This window comes from Spodoptera frugiperda, chromosome 10 (genome assembly GCF_023101765.2).
Source record: "Spodoptera frugiperda isolate SF20-4 chromosome 10, AGI-APGP_CSIRO_Sfru_2.0, whole genome shotgun sequence".
NCBI lineage: Eukaryota > Metazoa > Arthropoda > Insecta > Lepidoptera > Noctuidae > Spodoptera > Spodoptera frugiperda.
In genome coordinates, this window is record NC_064221.1 from 9,270,319 (window position 1) to 9,290,158 (window position 19,840).

Sequence of the window (19,840 nt, forward strand, 5' to 3'; positions counted from 1 at the left end):
CAGTTCTCTGACTCTAACACAGAATACGACAAGCAGTACTCCTGCTCTGACACGATGTACGACGAGCGTTACTACAGCACTGACACGGGAGAAGATCTTACCTCTGACGCAAATTCTTCCGTTAGCAGCATTCTGAACACCGATGACAACGCGACGGAATAATGAATTCTCGGTACGCACGTCATGCGTTCAGAACAAAAATCTGAAATAACCCGTGAGAAACGAGAGAGAGCTCGAACTACTGCCGAAGTTGGGCATGACAACATTGTCACAAGGCGGAAGATTGCGGTGGGCTTCAGAAACGATGAGGTATTCCTAGCAATGGAATACGCACCTCCTTAAGCGCAAGATTCGTCGGGTATGGTAAGACACGGTACCATGCGCCTGAACTACTGCTACTTAACATAACGTACAACACTCCTATACACATGTGGAGTGTCGGGTGTATATTTGCTAAATTAATTAACTTTCAACCACTGTTTCCCGGTACATCTTAGTCGAATCGACAATGACAATGTCATTCTGGTGAAATCACAAATAAATTCAACAAATCAAACAGAAAAACCAGATACCGAGGTAGATTGGAGAGTTCGAATTTAATCAATAGAATAGATGAAGGAAGAACATGCAGAGCCGTATACAGAGCAAGCGACAACTATACAAATAGGCGACATAATAGCCCTAAAACATTTTAAAAAATATATTTGGACAACAGGATTGTCCATCGCCGCGCAGAGAGAGCTCGATCTACTGATGGAGATGGAGCATGTTGTGACGGTCTGTCTGGTACCCCTAAAATATAAACAAAGGCATCCCAATACTTTAAAGTGTCAACGTACACAAGTGCATCTGTAACTGTATTCTTCCACGTAGCATACACCCTTCTCTTTGACCTCTTATTTCATGATTAAATGTAAATAAATAAGAATACATCCCTTTAGTATATCGTTTCCTCATGAATTCCCATATTATCCTTTGTACTTGCTTTTGATAGAAAATATAAATAACATGATGAACAAGTTAATAAAATAAGTTATGTTATTTATTGGGAATTCATTAAATATCCCGTGAAATATCGGAAACGGTGGGAGAGTGACCAGTATCTGGACGAGCTCTACAGAACAGAGCGGATGGCGGGGCTCTGTTCCTTGCCCATTTCCCACGAAAGGGTAAGCCGAATAACATCCCTCCTCATTTAGGTAAAAAGGAAAATGTATCCACCCTAGGATAGGTTAGAAACAGTCACAATATAAACATTGTCACAAGGTATGAGATTGTGGTGTGCTCTAGATGCGACCAGTAGTTTGAAACATACCGCCATAAACATATTATATACAAAAGTATACCGGCAAGGTATCACAAATAAAATCAACAGATCAAACAGAAACACCAGATAACGTGTTCCTAATACTAAATATAACCTTTATTTAAGTTTGTAAATAATAATATACAGTGAAACTTGGTTAAGTGGGACCTGGATAAGTGGAAAACCTCCACAATTGGAACTCATGCTGAGGTCCCAAAACTTTGGCACTGAATTACCTCTGTTAGTTTGACGAGGTAAACCTCTATAACTGGGATTTGTTCTTTCGATTTATCATCATAGTTACCACTATAACTGAGACAGCGAGTAAATTTTATATGCATAAACCTCTGTAACTGAGATGACATTGTTTGTTTACTTATTTTTATTCTACCCACAAATTCAACGCTTAATTCCAAGTACGTAAGAACAAATTATGAGCTTCAATTACCTTCAGTTTTAGTTTCGCTTTATTATCGTACAGATGTTTATTTGAAAAATGCCAAAACGAAAGATACAATCGTTATCATTACGTGAAAAACTGAAGTTAATATCCGTTTATGAAAGTGGGAAGACACGAGAAGAAGTTTGTGCCGAATTTAATGTGCCAAAATCTACTCTTTGTAGAATAATTCAGAGTAAACATAAAATTGAATTACAATGTTCTGAAGGACAAGGAAAAATAAAACGTGTACGTTTATCAGAATATCCTGAACTTGAACAGTGTTTGCTAACGTAGTTTTTTTTTATAGTTTCACAAAACAGTAGGTGGATTGTGAAATGTGAAGTTATTAATAGGGTTGATGAGGAAACAAACGGTGTTGTGTACAGAGCAAGCGACAAGCAAGGTAGATACCCTAAAATATTAAAAAAAATTGAGAGGATAGGTTTCTCCAACGCTGCACAGAGAAAGCTTGATCTTCTGATGGAAATGAAGCATATCAACATTGTCACAGGACACGAGATTGCGGTGGGCTCCAGAGCGACGTATAGTCTGAAACATACCGCCATAAAATAAAACGTATGGTTTTATTTTATGGCGGCAAGAAATCACAAATAAAATCAACAAATCAATCAGAAACACCAGATACCGTATTCCTAGTAATGGAGTACGTGCCTCATGAAGTGTACTATATAATGCAGACAATGCGTAGCGACAGACAAATGTTCGGCCCCGAACACGTTAAGAGCCTAATGATAGAACTGCTGACCGCCGTTCAATATCTACACCACAGCAGTGTATTTCACCGTGATCTCAAACCGTCCAATATTATACTTACCGAAGATGGTATACTGAAGGTGGCAGATTTTGGCTTGGCCAGAGAATACAAAGGCCCTCATAAGCAATATTCGCCAGATGTAGCAACACTATGGTACTGTGCGCCGGAATTGCTGCTAGACACCAAGACATACGGCACTCCCATAGACATGTGGAGTGTTGGGTGTATATTTGCTGAAGTAATTGTGTTCCAGCCACTGTTCGTCACTGAATCAGTAAAAGGAAGTACTCCGGCACTGACACGGGAGAGGATCTCACCTCTCACTCAAGGTATTTCGTTGATGCCTTAGTCAACGATGATGACGCGACGTCATAAATAATTAATAAGTTGTATGATTGTATTAAAAAAATATAGTGATCGACAATTGTATGTAAAAAAATATATATATATATATATTTATAAAATGTTATGTTTTAATAGAGATTTTAAGTACCGTATGTATTTAACTAATGTAAGGTAATGAATATGTTTATGTACTTTCAAGTTGCATTTTGTAAATATCTCTTTGTTTTAATGCGTGTGTATATAAATCTTGACGTATACGTTTTTAAAATATAAATAAAATTGTAGTTCTAAAATAGTTATACTTTGTTTATTTTCTTCTTACAACAATTTATAATAATAATAAGAGTTTATTTAAATAGCATTTAGTATTTCCATATGAATACTGAAATTAAATCAAATCAAATCACTTTAATGCATCCATAGTGTACAATGTGGTCTTCAGTTAATAAGTGGTAATGATATTATTATTTTATTATTTTCTGAAACATAATAATTTTGAGAGATTCGAGAAAATTACACATATCACCAATTACATACCGAAAACAATTAGCGATGGACCTGCTTTTTTTTAATTAGGGAAAGTGATCCAGTGACTTCTTCCGCCTTGGGCAAGGCGAGAGGAGAGTTTCAGATTCTTACTGACTAAAAACTACCCCGTTCCTTCTACTGCTTTTGCGCCGGAGCCACGGTAAGCCCGCTTGGTAGTCCGCAGCTCCGTGATAGACCTACTTGTATTTCTGTTAAAAGTAATGAATTTTAGGCAAAGTGTTAAGTTCTAAGTTTAGGCGCTACGTGAGCTACGTCATCGTAGCCAATGTGGCCTACGTGAGCTACGCACGTGCACAGAACAACGTTGTCAGGTGCGACGGTAACTTTTACGGTTGCTCCAGTTTGCATTCTTGTAATTGGTCTAAATTAAACAAAATTTATGAAACATGATATGAAAAAAGAATTAAGTTTTCTGGTGTTGACACAATGTTGACTCTATGAGTTGTACATGGGTATTGCTAAAATAGACTGGTCTGAATTGATACTGCAGCGGGACGTTAATGTGGCAGTAGACATATTATATAAAAATCTATTCAGCGTCTTCCATGATAATGTCCCGAAAAAGAAAATCGCAAATCTCAATTCGAAATATGAATATCCAACGTGGTATACTTCGGAAACTAAGTATTATATTAAACTAAAATATTTTAACTTAAAAAATACAAACAAAATGGCCTTCAATTCAATAAAGAACTATTTAGATACTATAGAACCAAAGTCAAGGATCTCACTGAAATTGCTTTTAAAGATTATATAAATAAAATGGAGGAAACTATAAGTAGTGATCCTTCAAAGTTTTGGAAATACGTGAAAGACAAAAGGAAAAATAAACACCAAAATAACGAGTTCATATACGAGGACAAGGTTGTGATAGGACAGGGAGCCGTTAATGCGTTTGCGGATTATTTTAGTTCCGTTTTCCATAGTGACTGTCCAAAGTTAGATCCTGAGGCAGCTGAACGTGGTGCAACTGATAGAGGCTGTTTACCTGTGATCAGTGTAGATCACATTAATGCCTCAGAATTGCGCCGAGCAGTACGCAGGCTTAAAGTTTCGTCTGCTTATGGACCTGATGCTATCCCAGCATTCATCTTGAAGGATTGTCTGTCCGTATTAGTGAAGCCTCTCTTGTTTGTTTTTAATTTGTCATTGCAACATGGTGTATATCCCACTCTTTGGAAGGTTTCCAGGGTCACCCCTGTCCCGAAGAGTGGGTCATCAACTGACGTCACGAATTTTAGACCCATTGCCGTGCTGCCGGTTTTCGGGAAAGTTTTCGAGTCTGTTTTAAATAATTCCATTAGCAAACAAGTCAGTGGTTTACTAGATAATTCCCAGCATGGGTTTCGTCCTGCACGCTCCACGTTAACCAACCATATATTATGTTTTGCTGACTACTTGAAGACCAAAATGACCACTGGCACTCAGGTTGATACGGCATATTTTGACTTCAGAAAGGCATTCGATTTAGTTGACAATGACATACTTCTAATGAAGTTTGCATCTCTCGGATTCGGTCCTCAGCTTCTCCGTTTTCTGGCGGACTATCTCAAAGATCGGCGACAGTTTGTCAAACTCAACGGCTATCAGTCACCAGAGTATTTTACTCGATCAGGCGTCAGCCAGGGCAGTACTCTGGGACCTCCCCAATTCCTAATTATGATTAACGACTTGCCCAGGGTGCTAACTGCGGCGAAATGCCTAATGTTCGCAGATGATTTAAAGCTGTTTTTACCGGTCACTGGACCAGAAGACTGTTTGGCATTTCAGCGGGATATTGATGCCGTTTTTGATTGGAGTGTAAGAAATAAGCTGCCACTTAACATGTCCAAGTGTAGCGTCATCACATTCTCAAGGTCTCGTACGCCTATTATTACTACCTACAAGCTGGCAGATGAGTCACTTGAGCGTGTCTCAACAGTACGAGATCTGGGATTAACCTTAGATAGTGGTTTCAATTTTCACGAACACATTAAGGAGGTATGTAAGGATGCAAATAAAGCACTGGGTTTCGTCATTCGAACTTCCTCCCAATTTCGTAGTGTCAGGGTTGTGAGGCTGCTGTACAATGCATATGTGCGCAGTAAATTAGAATACAATGCAGTTATCTGGGATCCTCCTGAGAAGTTATATACACTTATGGTTGAAAGAATCCAGAGGAAATTTTGCCGTTATGTCTATAAATTGGTCTACGGATATTACCCATTCTTGTATCCTTCTTTGTTTGTATCGGGAATGATCGGACTGGATACTCTGCAACTGAGGCGCAAGTTGATGCACATTATGCACTACCTATTGTTGATCAATAATAAAATTGATAACCCATCGGCGAGAGAACATATTTATTTGTATGTTCCGCAGCAATACATGCGTGGCGTTGGGCGGCGGCGGCATCAACTTCTCGCGTGCCCACCGACATGGCGCAACCGTCAATTCAACAACAGCCCAACTGCGAGAGCAATTGCTCTCATTAATAGTTACCTTGACAGTAGTCCCGATGCCGACATATTTGTAGATAATATTAACACTCTAAGGAAAAATGTATTGTTGTTTTTGGGCAACCTTTGACATTTCTGTAATATTGTGTATACATTTTTGACATTTTTTGGACTTATATAATTTGACATTAGATATTTATATTTTTTGACATTTTATGTGTTTGTATAATTATGTATGACATCCACTTGACATATACTTGACATATATTTTTTCTTAATTTTTGTATTGCTCATGTTTTTTTACTCAAACGAATTAATTGTTAGCATATAAGTGTTTTGGTTTTTACTGTCAGCTTGTATTGTTTTTTGAATAAATAAATAAATGTGCTGTTTGAGAGGCATTTATCTAGAAGAGAATAGAAGCCAGCCGACTGTGCCTTGCATATAACACGTTTCATTAGTGCATTCTATTTTGAATCCGATATTTGGACCAAAATTTGTATCAGCACATCACAATTCGTTTTAAGAAAAAATAATGGACGTTGACTACAATTAAAACTCAAAATACTTTATAAAGACATTCCTAATAAATACTTGTATTTTTCTAGTTTTCATTAATGATCTCGTCATCATAATTAAAATTAATGCTCGCTTTCCAAACGACAACTGATATAAAATCAAGTATTGTTATGTATTTTAATTTACTAATTACGTCATTATGTGGTTACTTATATCGAATTAACTAATTAATCTGAAGAATTTTTGAGAATGCAATAATCAGGATAGTAATTAGGAAGGCCTATATAATGTGGAGGATGTTTAAGAGCATCCACACATACAGTTTAGACTGCAGACGTTGACATTGTGAAGTGAAGATTATTGCTAAGTACCAGTTAAAAATCATGGATTCTGTGAACATTTGCAACGCATCTAATGGAGCCAGTGCCGATTCCCCATCGGGCACACCACCTCGAGAAGTACTACGCGATACACATCGGGAGAAAACTGGCCTAAAAGTCGCCGCTAAACTTAAATATAAAAACAATTTTATAAGAAGAGCGAAAATGGATCATCAGTACAAGAACTGCAGCACGGATCAAGTAAAACGTGAAGCTGTTACACCGCTACCTCCATTCCGCCTGGCGTTTCAAAGCAGACGATCTCTGACCGAGTTCCAATATTTGAACAAGATTGCAGAAGGAGCCTTCGGAGCTGTGTTCAGAGCTCGGGATAAGAAAAAAGACGAAATAGTTGCTCTCAAAAGAATTAAAACCGACAATCGCAATGAAGGATTTTTCGTCGCAGCTTTGAGAGAACTAAAAATATTGCTCAAGATTCAACATCCAAATATTGTCGCCGGGCGGGAACTAGTATTAGGCAACAATATGGAGGAAGTGTTCGTAGTCATGGACTACGTGCCTCACGACTTGAGGAGTTACATGGATGCCATGCGCAAAAAACGTCAATTATTTCCACCGGGCCAAGTCAAGTGTCTAATGACACAGCTCTTATGTGCTCTACAACATCTTCACGAGAATTGGATACTCCATCGTGATCTTAAGCCCAGTAACATATTACTCTCACATAAAGGTGTCCTAAAGGTGGCAGACTTCGGGTTGGCGCGAGAGTATGGATTGCCTCCTCGGCAATACACGCCGGGTATGGTTACCTTATGGTACCGGGCGCCCGAATTGCTACTATTTTCAGACGAATATTCGACTCCAATCGATATGTGGAGTATTGGCTGCATATTCGCAGAATTTATTACTTTACGGCCTCTGTTTCCCGGACGATCTGAGGTCGATCAGATTAACAGAATCTTCGAGGGTTTGGGAACACCAACAGACACGACTTGGCCCGGCTACAGTGAGTTACCTGTAGGTAATGTTACGTTTCAAAATCATCCAACAGGCCGATGGCGAGAAATGATACGTAACAATCTACTTTCTGAAGATGGGCTATCTCTACTGGAAGAGTTTTTGTTATATGATCCAGTGGAAAGAATGACAGCAGCCGCCGCTTTGGATCATCCATACTTCAAAGAACAGCCAGTGGCGATCGAACCGGACATGATGCCGACGTGGCCCGCCAAGTCGGAGGACACCCCGCAGCTGCAGCTCAGTCCCTGACACGGATGGGGCTATCTGATGAACCAGCCCTCGGTTTTTAACGAAAAGAATCAGCAAAAACGCAGGAGAATCACCGAATGGTAGCAATTGACTACACTGAAGGTGTTAAAAGTTTCGTTACCGACCTAATGAAATTACAATTGAGAATTAGTTCCAGTGAATAACAAGTACATTAATATGTAATGTTTCTTATGTATTATTAATGATGTAAACTAATTAAATGAATCTATATGAAATAAATAAACATTTTACAATTTAAGCATTTCTTTCGTTTAAGACTACAATAAAGCTAAAAGAAAAAAAAAGGATAGAAAAAGGTACTCTTAAAACAAATCAGTAAGATTTGTTTATACATAAGACTTGTATATACGCTCCGTACTTTTCAGTGCAGAGTCTTAAACATATCCTCCGAAGCTTTAATGAACAATCGGGTAGTACCGTCCCTTTGTCTCACTAAAGCTAAGAAAATTAATTATTGTTTTTAAAATCACACAAAAGTATTGAATTTAACCATTAGGTAAAACTACCTCATTGTGTTCTCTATCTATTCGGATGCGTGGGAAAATAAATGTATTATCTTTAAAAAGTGTAAAGAATTATTTTCTATTATTTGCTTATCACCTATTGTTATTAAAATCCTTATCTGAAAACGAGACAAATATTGGTCTAAATTGATTTAGGGAACAATAGAAATGCATAGGGCCTGCGAACTATATAAGGGAGGATTTTTCAAGTACGGGCACACTTACAGTTTCGACTGCACACAGTGACTACCTATTGTGATCAAGAAGTGATTGGTGAACGTTAACCGTGAACCATGAATTCTGAGAACATTTTTAACATATTGGAAGAAGTGCATCTAGATTTACAGAACTGTAGATCGATTGAGGAGTTCCAATTTCTCGATAGAGTTAACGAAGGAACATTTGGAGTCGTTTACAGAGGAAGCGACAAGAAAACAGGCGACATTGTTGCCCTAAAACATTTCAAAAAAATTAACGAGACGACAGGATTCTCCATCGCCGCGCAGAGAGAGCTCGACCTACTGATGGAGATGGAGCACATCAATATTGTCACAGGACACGAGATCGCGGTGGGCTCCAGAAGTGACGAGGTATTCCTAGTTATGGAATATGTGCCAAACGAAATTAACAGCTTAATGCACACAATGCGTAACAACAGACGTTTGGCCCCGAACACGTAAAGTGCAGTGTAAATAATCCAATTGCTGACCGCCATCCAATATCTCCACCACAGCAGTATATTTAAACTGTCCAATATTCTACTTACCGAAGATGGTATACTGAAGGTGGCAGATTTTGGGTGGGCTCGAGATTATGATATGGGGATATCAAATCAGCAATATACACCGGTTGTGGTAACGCGCTGGTACCGTGCGCCCGAATTGCTGCTACGCAGCAAAACATACGGCACTCCTATAGACATGTGGAGTGTCGGGTGCATATTCGCTGAGCTGATGAATTTGCAGCCGCTGTTTCCTGGGACATCTGAAATTAATCAGTTAAAAATAATGTACGAGGTTCTGGGGACACCTTCAGACACGGTTTGGCCTGACTATAGCGCACTGCCATTAGTTAGCGAAATAATATTCGACGAATATCCATCGGGCGGGTTGCGCAAGAAAATAAACCAGGACCTACTCTCGGATAATGGATTTTCTTTGCTGGTTGAAATGTTGACTTACGATCCATCAAAACGGGCGACAGCAACTGAAGCATTGCTGCACCCTTACTTTAACGAGGAGCCGGCGGCAATAGAGCCGGCCATGTTCATGTCTTCGCTGTGGTTAGAAGACTCCGGCTCTGACGCGGAAGACCACGAGCAGTACAGCGGCTCTGACACGGAAGACCACGGGAAGTACTATGGCTCTGACACGTGGTACGACGAGAGTTACTACAGCACTGAGTCGGAAGAGGATCTCACCTCTGACGCAAATTCTTCCGTTAGCAGCAATCTGAACACCGATGACGACACGATGGAATAATGAATTCTCGTTACGCATGTTATGCCCTCAGGGCAAAAATGGTATGAAACAACCCGCGAGAAACGAGAGAGAGCTCGTACTACTGACGAAGGTGGGCACGTCGACATTATCACAGGGCACGAGATTACTGTCGTCTCCAGAAGCAATGAAGTATTCCTAGGCGCATCGACAAAGCCTAACGCCTCTGCGGCCGGTGCTGAGAGAAAGGCGTTGTCCGCGGCAGCTCCGGGACCACCTGCGAAGATGGCGAAATCGTCAATCGCCAAGGGCAAGAAGGCCACCGCTGCCGACAAGTAAGTCCCTTGCATCGTCGTCTGACGATGCACACAAAAAAGCCCTTTTCAGGGCTAACAATTTTGTCATGAATATTTTACAAATATTCGTTTCTTTATAACACCGAGTCAAAAACATTTTATAACAATCAATGTGAGGTTAAGACAGCGATGGAGCCGGCCATGTTCCTGATATTGCTGGGGTAAGAGTACGTCAAGCAGTACTCCGGCTCTGACCCGAGAGGTGTCAAGCAATAGCTCTTAAAACAGTGTAACCTCTCACTTAAGTTCATCTTTTGGTACCTTCGAAAAGTGAAAAGATTGTTGGATATTTTTTATTAATCATGGCTTCTGTGAACAATTTCAAAATATCAATAGAATATTAAAAAACTTTTGATTCCTCGTTACGCAGATAACTGTATTATAATGATCACGTAACAACAAAAGTAGTTTTAAAAAGACAGCAAAGGAAATAAATAAAAAATATACAAAAACAAATTACTGAGACAACAAAATAATCACAAAACAAAAGGCAACGAAGTGAAATTAAATAGAAAATTAAGAAACCTGAAGTATGCTTCATCTCCCTTCCATCCGGCGTTCCAGAGTTTTCAGCAGTCTGTTCAGAGGCTGTTGCCTCTGAACAAAGATGTGCAGTCAATACTGTTGTATTGACTGCACATCTTTGTCCACTATTTCCATTAATGTAATATTTAAAGAAAATTTTTGTTGAATTTGTTTGGATGTTTTTATTTTCATACAATGGTTAGTGTAGGAAATTCAGCCAAGGAGGCGACGCGCACATTCCAGGCGGCAGGTTCAGGCGCTACGTGAGCTACGTCATCGTATCCTATGTGGCCTACGTGACCTACGCACGTACGTAGAACAACGTCCTCAGGTGCGACGGTAGCGACAAGTCAAAAAGCTTCGCTCTCTCTCAAGAGCTATCTACATGTCAAACTATTATACAATGCTGTAAATTTTTAAATATATAATTAATTGATTTAATGTAGACACAGTCTACTCTTACATAGGACTTATTTTGAAGATGAACGATCATTAGCTTGGCAAATATGCTTTAAATTTTTTAGACGACATATTACAATCATTACATACAGTGGACTGTCACGGCCTATTGAGTGTTAAAGAGTCCTCTGTGTCGTGGAGAGTATGTTGAGCCGTTAGTCCGGTTATTATAACGTCTTCGACCATTGTTATTCGTTGTCGAAAGTCGAAACAATCCTACTACAGCACCCTAGTCAATAACAATAATATTAGATAAGCTTTATCGTTTAAAATCGACACAAAGTCATAGATATGTCACGTAGTCACCTTATAATTGTTATTGCTAATTGTAGGCCTTTGACCACTATCTCGCCTGTTGTAAGCGATAAAATATTGAATAGGCCTGAATTCTTAGAAATGCGATTCTACGGTACCACTTTTTTGTAACTAATCTTAATCAATTATTTCCTGATAATATCGTAGTATGTCTAACGCATTAGCAAAAAAAATATTCTTTATGGAGTTCCACAAGGGAGTATTTTTGGTCCAATATTTTTACTACACATCTAGTGAATATTGAACAAATAATAGGCAAATAACAACCAGAATTTTGTTTGCAATATAAATATGCAAGTGTCCCGCAAACTTTGCACGGCGATGTAAAACTTCTCGTATTGTTGGATCAAGTTTGTTTACCAACAAATATTCTTTAAAACCCAGAGAAATAAAAATACTCCTACAAACGTTTCTGCATTTTCTGCAACAAAGGAAAGTATGTTTGAGATAACTTAGCGATAATATTTTTCTCAGAATAAAACAATGTAAGTATTCACTAAAGGATACTCGAAATACTTTTTAAAACAATATCATGAGAGTGTATGAACATAAAATGAAATTATTTGTCATTTTTTATGTAGGTCACCAAGTTTTGTAACGAAATGTTTTATAGGTTAAACAGATCAAAACTACATTCAAAAAATATTAATGCATCAATCTAACTCACAAATGCCTGATAACAAACGTTATGCATAGCATAACACTCCAATATATCGACGTATGTCTGAAACAGTTTCCTCCAGTAATGTCCTCCGTGTCTGCCTTCCACTTTCTTACAATGTTTTACTGGGATGTTCCACAGTTCGACATTATTTGCTTATTTTCTACTAATCTTGGATCTCGCCAAAGATAATTAAAGAAAAAAATTACAAATGCAACAATTTAATACAAGCATACAAGACAATAACTCGAAAAATACCGTATTTTGCGAACATTTTATCCCTAAGTCAAATACTGGTCGAGTGATTCAGTACTTGCTCTTGATAGATGTCAATTTGTATGTAAATACAAACAGATGACGTCATGTCTTCTTCAAACTGCATATTTATGATTTCAGAACATTGTGGGACTGAGGCCCGAAGTTCAGTAGTTTACTTGGAAATTTTGGAATAGAAAATAGTGAACTTAAAATGAAGTCTGCACCGTGCAGCTTTATTTTTAACTGACTTCTTAACCGTTGTTTTCTATTTGTTCTGATTTTCTAAGATCAAAATGATAACGGTGCTAGCAATAAGTAAATGAACTTTTGTAAAATGTAATGACTGTAGGTGATGTTACTAATTTTATGCCGTATGGGGAACACATATTTGTTATCATCTTGGCTATCAGTATAAGAAATATGAGCGAAATAGGCCGAGTAGGTTAACTTTGCATTTTTCTTTGCTAATTTGAACACTCTCTACAAATACATTATTGCAACAGCCACACCGCATATCCGTATCATTCCTAGACAACCTCTTAGCAAACATAATACAACTTAATATTACCCGAATTTCGTTGTAATATATAGTTGTACTATACTTTGTGGACTAGTAATACTTGTGGTTTCATTTAAGTCATATGAGTGATCTCCATACTGTTTATTAATTGCAAATTACGTCAAGCGCGACTACACTCTTTGTTTAATAGCCGCATTTAGAACTTAGAACTTAGAACATCTATCTGCAATAATATAGAACATCAAAAAACAAAACACGACATGGGTACCAGATCTACAACCGTTCATTTCGTGCAACAATTGAAACAAGTATTCCTAAAGGAGAATTACATCAGTTAATCTAAATAAAATGCTCAGTTACCTCGACTGCGCAAAGAACTGAAGCTATAACAGGTCTATAAATATTTAACGAAAGCACATGCCCCGCTTTAATAACCAATTAAAATTATAATCAACGTATTCTCGAAGGAACATTGTATTTTCTTACGCCACGCTGCGATGAACCGAGTTTGCATACCAAAGGAAAGGTTGATAATCTCAAGTAATTGGCACTTTGTGGAAGAAATAAATGCATTATAAGATTGGTGACAAAGCTTTAAGGTTTGACGAGTGAAAATGGCGTGATATGAATGACTTGTATATAATGAAATCTTTTTAAAAGAGGATATAAACAAAATCATGCATTCGTAAAGACAAATGTATGAATTGGTACAAGTCAACGGCGAAATCACGCAAAATTAATTCTAATATTAAAGAAACTGCAGTAAGGAACCTCGTTATCTCGTCAAAATTGTAAAACAATTATTATAAACTACCTGCAAAAAAGTGTCTTTGTATTGTTTTCGTGGAAAAATAAATATATCTTTACAAAGGGTCATAGCTACCACGTTCGATAGATTTATTTCCCGTTATTTGCTTATCACCTATTGTTATAAAATCCTTATCTAATATTGGTCAAAATCGGCTTAAACAATAGAAACCTTGTGGGCCTGCGGACTATAAAAGGGAGGATTTTTCAAGTACGTGCACACTTACAGTTTCGACTGCAGACAGTGACTACCTATTGTGATAAAGAAGTGATTGGTGAACGTTAATCGTGAATCATGAATTCCGTAAACATTTTCAACATTTTGGAAGAAGTACATAGTGCTGATTCCTTATTAGACATGTCTTACCATCAAGACGAAAGTGGTCTGGAACAGACCGCCATAGTTGGATACAACAACCATACCAACAAGAATTTGGAAAACGAGTCAACAAATCAAGAAGATAAACCAGAAACCGAGGTTGCTCAGTTTCACTTAGATTTACAGAACTGTAGATCGTTTGAGGAGTTTCAATTTCTCAATAAAGTCAAAGAAGGCACATACGGAGTCGTATACAGAGGGAGCGACAAGAAAACCGGCGACATAGTTGCCCTCAAACATTTAAAAACAAATAATGGGACGACAGGATTCTCCATCGCCGTGCAGAGAGAGATCGACCTATTGATGAAGTTGGAGCATATAAACATTATCACTGGACACGAGGTTGCGGTGGGCCCCAGAAGCGACGAGGTATTCGTAGTAATGGAGTACGTACCTCACGAGGTTAAGAATTTAATGCAGACAATGCGCAACAACCGACTTACGTTTGGCCCTGAACACGTTAAGTGTATTATGATTCAGCTGCTAACCGCCGTTCAATATCTACACGACAGCAGTGTATTTCACCGGGACCTCAAAACCTCCAACATTTTACTAACAGAGGATGGTATACTGAAGGTGGCAGATTTTGGCTTGGCCAGAGAATACGAACGCCCTGATAAGCAATATTCGCCAGATGTAGCAACACTATGGTACTGTGCGCCAGAATTGCTGCTAGACACCAAGACATACGGCACTCCCATAGACATGTGGAGTGTCGGTTGCATATTTGGTGAGCTGATTACTTTACAGCCACTGCTGCCCGGGACCTCTCAGTTCAATCAGCTAAAAATAATGTACGAGGTTTTGGGGACACCTTCAGACACAGTTTGGCCCGGCTACAGCGCATTGCCATTAGTTAGTGAAATAATATTCGACGAATTTCCATCGGGCGGATTGCGCAAAAAGATAAACCAGGACCTACTCTCGGATAATGGGTTTTCTTTGCTGGTTGAATTGTTAACGTATGATCCATCAAAACGGGTGACAGCAACTGAAGCATTGCTGCACCCTTACTTTAACGAGGAGCCGGCGGCAATAGAGCCGGCCATGTTCATGTCTTCGCTGTGGTTAGAGGACTCCGGCTCTGACGCGGAAGACCACGAGCAGTACTGCGGCTCTGACACCGAAGACCACGGGAAGTACTATGGCTCCGACACGTGGTACGACGAGAGTTACTACAGCACTGACTCGGAAGAGGATCTCACCTCTAACGCAAGTTCTTCCGATGGCAGCATTCTGAACACCGATGACGACACGACGGAATAATGAATTCTCGTTACGCACGTTCTCTTCTCGTTAGTGCGAAATCGTCAATCGCCAAGGGCAAGAAGGCCACCGCTGCCGACAAGTAAGTCCCTTGCATCGTTGTCTGACGATGCACACAAAAAAGCCCTTTTCAGGGCTAACAATTTTGTCATGAATATTTTACAAATATTCGTTTCTTTATAACACCGAGTCAAAAACATTTTATAACAATCAATGTGAGGTTAAGACAGCGATGGAGCCGGCCATGTTCCTGATATTGCTGGGGTAAGAGTACGTCAAGCAGTACTCCGGCTCTGACCCGAGAGGTGTCAAGCAATACCTCTTAAAACAGTGTAACCTCTCACTTAAGTTCATCTTTTTGTACCTTCGAAAAGTGAAGAGATTGTTGGATATTTTTTATTAATCATGGCTTCTGTGGACAATTTCAAAATATCAATAGGATATTAAAAAACTTTTGATTCCTCGTTACGCAGATAACTGTATTTTAATGATCACGTAACAACAAAAAAATAGTTTTAAAAGGACAGCAAAGGAAATAAATAAAAAATATACAAAAACAAATTACCGAGACAACAAAATAATCACAAAACAAAAGGCAACGAAGTGAAATTAAATAGAAAATTAAGAAACCTGAAGTATGCTGCATCTCCCTTCCATCCAACGTTCCAGAGTTTTCGATCTGTAGTCGAGTTCTAATATCTCTACAAAATCGATGAAGGATCATTCGGAGTTATGGATGCCTGCATGGAGCCAAGGATAAAAGGACGGGAGAACTCGTTGCCCTCAAACATCTTAAAAAAATAAATGAAAGGGAAGGCCACTCCATCGCCTCTCGGAGAGAGCTTGAGATATTGCATAAAATGCGACATCCCAATATCGTCGCAAGCCGCGGACTAGCGTCGAGTTCCAAAAACGACCGAGTGTATATAGTCATGGAGCTCGTTGACTATGACCTCAAAACTTTCATGCAGACAGTGCATAAAAACAAGCAGTTGTTTCCTATAGAACACGTGAAATGCTTAATGAAGCAACTGTTAGTACCATAGTGGGCTCCAGACGCCACCAGTCTATAGACAGATCGCCATAAACACAAAAACTATACTAACTACTATCACAAATAAAATCAACAAATCAAACAGAAACACCAGATACCGTATTCCTAGTAATGGAGTACGTGCCTCATGAAGTGTACAATATAATGCAGACAATGCGTAGCGACAGACAAAATATGTTTGGTTCCGAACACGTAAAGTGCCTAATGGTACAATTGCTGACCGCCATTCAATATCTCCACCACAGCAATGTATTTCACCGTGATCTCAAACCATCTAATATTCTTATTACTGAAGATGGTATACTGAAGGTGGCAGATTTTGGCTTGGCCAGAGAATACGAAGGCCCTCATAAACAATATTCGCCAGATGTAGCAACACTATGGTACTGTGCGCCAGAATTGCTGCTAGACACCAAGACATACTGCACTCCCATAGACATGTGGAGTGTCGGGTGTATATTTACTGAAGTAATTGTGTTCCAGCCACTGTTCGTCACTGAATCAGTAAAAGAAGTACTCCGGCTCTGACACGGGAGAGGATCTCACCTCTCACTCAAGGTCTTTCGTTGGTGCCTTAGTCAACGATGATGACGCGACGTCATAAATAATTAATAAGTTGTATGATTGTATTAAAAAAATATAGTGATCGACAATTGTATGTAAAAAAAGTTTAAATATATTTTTAAAATGTTATGTTTTAATAGAGATTTTAAGTATGTATTTAACTAATGTAAGGTAATTAATATGTATATGTACTTATAAGTTGCATTTTGTAAATATCTCTTTGTTTTAATGTGTGTGTATATAAATCTTGACGTATACGTTTTTATAATATAAATAAAATTGTAGTTCTAAAATAGTTATACTTTGTTTATTTTCTTCTTACAACAATTTATAATAATAATAAGAGTTTATTTAAATAGCATTTAGTATTTCCATATGAATACTGAAATTAAATCAAATCAAATCACTTTAATGCATCCATAGTGTACAATGTGGTCTTCAGTTAATAAGTGGTAATGATATTATTATTTTATTATTTTCTGAAACATAATAATTTTGAGAGATTCGAGAAAATTACACATATCACCAATTAGATACCGAAAACAATTAGCGATGGACCTGCTTTTTTTTATTGGGGAAAGTCATCCAATGACTTCTCCTGCCTTGGGCAAGGCGAGAGAGGGGTTTCAGACTCTTACTTACTAAAAACTACCCCGTTCCTTCTCCTGCTTTTGAGCCGGAGCCACGGTAAGCCCGCTTGGTAGTCCGCAGCTCCGTGATAGACCTACTTGATTTTCTGTAAAAAGTAATGAATTTTAGGCGAAGTCGTGTTAAGTTCTAAGTTCAGGCGCTACGTGAGCTACGTCATCGTATCTTATGTGGTCTACGTGACCTACGCACGTGCACAGAACAACGTTGTCAGGGGCGACGGTAACTTTTACGATTGCTGCAGTTTGCATTCTTGTAATTGGTCTAAATTAAACAAAATTTATGAAACATGATATGAAAAAAAAAAGTTTTCTGGTGTTGACACAATGTGCTGTTTGAGAGGCATTTATCTAGAAGAGAATAGACGTTTCAGTGACTGTGCATTATATTTTGAATCCGATACCTATCTTTACCAGACCAAAGATTGTATCAACGCATCACAGTTCGTATTAAGAAAAATAATGGACGTTCACTACAATTCAAAAGTCAAAGTACTTCATGAAGACATTCATAATAAATACTTGTATTAACCTAGCTTTTATTAATGAACCCATCATAATTAAAATTAATGCTCGCTTTCTTATTAATATAATCTCGTTCGATTTACTAATTAGGTGATTATGTGGTTACTTATACCGAATTAACTAATGAAACTGAAGAATTTTTGAGAATGCAATAATCAGGATAGTAATTACGAAGGCCTATATAATGTGGAGGATGTTTAAGAGCATCCACATATACAGTTTAGACTGCAGACATTGACTTTGTGAAGTTAAGATATTGCTAAGTACCCGTTAAAAATCATGGATTCTGGGAACATTTGCAACGCATCTGGCACACCACCTCGAGAAGTACTACGCGATACACATCGGGAGAAAACTGGCCTAAAAGTCGCCGCTAAGCTAAAATATAAAAACAATTTCATAAGAAGAGCGAAAGTGGATTATCCGTACAAGAACTGCAGCACGGATCAAGAAAAACGTGAAGTTGAAACACCTCTACCTCCATTCCGTCTGGCGTTTCAAAGCAGACGATCTCTGACCGAGTTCCAATATTTGAACAAGATTGCAGAAGGAGCCTTCGGAGCTGTGTTCAGAGCTCGGGATAAGAAAAAAGACGAAATAGTTGCTCTCAAAAGAATTAAAACCGACAATCGCAATGAAGGATTTTTCGTCGCAGCTTTGAGAGAACTAAAAATATTGCTGAAGATTCAACATCCAAATATTGTCGCCGGGCGGGAACTAGTATTGGGCAACAATATGGAGGAAGTGTTCGTAGTCATGGACTACGTGCCTCACGATTTGAGGAGTTACATGGATGCCATGCGCAAAAAACGACAATTATTTCCACCGGGCCAAGTCAAGTGTCTAATGACACAGCTCTTGTGTGCTCTTCAACATCTTCACGAAAATTGGATACTCCATCGTGACCTTAAGCCCAGTAACATATTACTGTCACATGAAGGTGTCCTAAAGGTGGCAGACTTCGGGTTGGCGCGAGAGTATGGATTGCCTCCCCGGCCGGGTATCGTCACCTTGTGGTACCGTGCGCCTGAATTGCTGCTGTTTTCTGACGAATATTGTACTCCAATCGATATGCTGCATATTCGCAGAATTGGTTACTTTGCGGCCACTGTTTCCCGGACGATCTGAGGTCGATCAGATTAACAGAATCTTCGAGGGTTTGGGAACACCAACAGACACGACTTGGCCCGGCTACAGTGAATTAACCGTAGGTAATGTTACGTTTCAAAAGCATTCAACAGGCAGATTGCGAGAAATGATACGTAACAATCTACTTTCTGACGATGGCCTATCTCTACTGGAAGAGTTTTTGTTGTATGATCCAGTGAATAGAATGACAGCAGCCGCCGCTTTGGATCATGCATACTTCAAAGAACAGCCAGTGGCGATCGAACCGGACATGATGCCGACGTGGCCCGCCAAGTCGGAGGACACCCCGCAGCTGCAGCTCAGTCCCTGACACGGATGGGGCTATCTGATGAACCAGCCCTCGGTTTTTAATGAAAAGAATCACCGAACGGCCGACAAGCAGGAGAATCACCGAACGGTAGCAATTGG

General features: G+C 38.9%; 4 protein-coding genes and 1 pseudogene across 4 annotated transcripts; all 5 read left to right on the forward strand.

Moving 5' to 3' along the window:
* Window positions 1-2,407: 2,407 nt before the first annotated feature.
* LOC126911183 (cyclin-dependent kinase 11B-like) lies at window positions 2,408-2,872 on the forward strand. The gene has a single exon (XM_050696596.1). The coding sequence runs from the start codon at window positions 2,408-2,410 to the stop codon at window positions 2,870-2,872; it is 465 nt and encodes a 154-aa protein (XP_050552553.1).
* A 4,047-nt stretch (window positions 2,873-6,919) lies between these two features.
* On the forward strand, window positions 6,920-10,399 carry LOC126911184 (cyclin-dependent kinase 11B-like). The gene is made up of 2 exons (XM_050696597.1): window positions 6,920-7,955; window positions 10,238-10,399. The coding sequence occupies exons 1-2, from the start codon at window positions 6,920-6,922 to the stop codon at window positions 10,381-10,383; spliced, it is 1,182 nt and encodes a 393-aa protein (XP_050552554.1). The 3' UTR covers window positions 10,384-10,399.
* Window positions 10,400-14,206: 3,807 nt separating this feature from the next.
* Window positions 14,207-15,493, forward strand: LOC118277725 (cyclin-dependent kinase 11B-like). Its single transcript, XM_035596633.2, has one exon. It carries the CDS (start codon window positions 14,207-14,209, stop codon window positions 15,491-15,493), a length of 1,287 nt encoding a protein of 428 aa, XP_035452526.2.
* Window positions 15,494-16,751: 1,258 nt separating this feature from the next.
* On the forward strand, window positions 16,752-17,075 carry LOC126911185 (cyclin-dependent kinase 2 homolog). Its single transcript, XM_050696599.1, has one exon. It carries the CDS (start codon window positions 16,752-16,754, stop codon window positions 17,073-17,075), a length of 324 nt encoding a protein of 107 aa, XP_050552556.1.
* A 1,487-nt stretch (window positions 17,076-18,562) lies between these two features.
* On the forward strand, window positions 18,563-19,765 carry LOC118277237 (cyclin-dependent kinase 11B-like; annotated as a pseudogene).
* The last annotated feature ends 75 nt before the right edge of the window (window positions 19,766-19,840 follow it).

What these genes read in the sequence shown, in the direction of transcription:
- LOC126911183 (XM_050696596.1), top strand. Translation starts at nt 2,408, where the DNA reads ATGGAGTACGTGCCTCATGAAGTGTACTATATAATGCAGACAATGCGT.
- LOC126911184 (XM_050696597.1), top strand. Translation starts at nt 6,920, where the DNA reads ATGGATCATCAGTACAAGAACTGCAGCACGGATCAAGTAAAACGTGAA. An exon ending in GTGGCCCGCCAAGTCGGAGG is followed by an intron (nt 7,956 to 10,237) that starts ACACCCCGCAGC and finishes TGCGAAGATGGC; the next exon opens with GAAATCGTCAATCGCCAAGG.
- LOC118277725 (XM_035596633.2), top strand. Translation starts at nt 14,207, where the DNA reads ATGTCTTACCATCAAGACGAAAGTGGTCTGGAACAGACCGCCATAGTT.
- LOC126911185 (XM_050696599.1), top strand. Translation starts at nt 16,752, where the DNA reads ATGGTACAATTGCTGACCGCCATTCAATATCTCCACCACAGCAATGTA.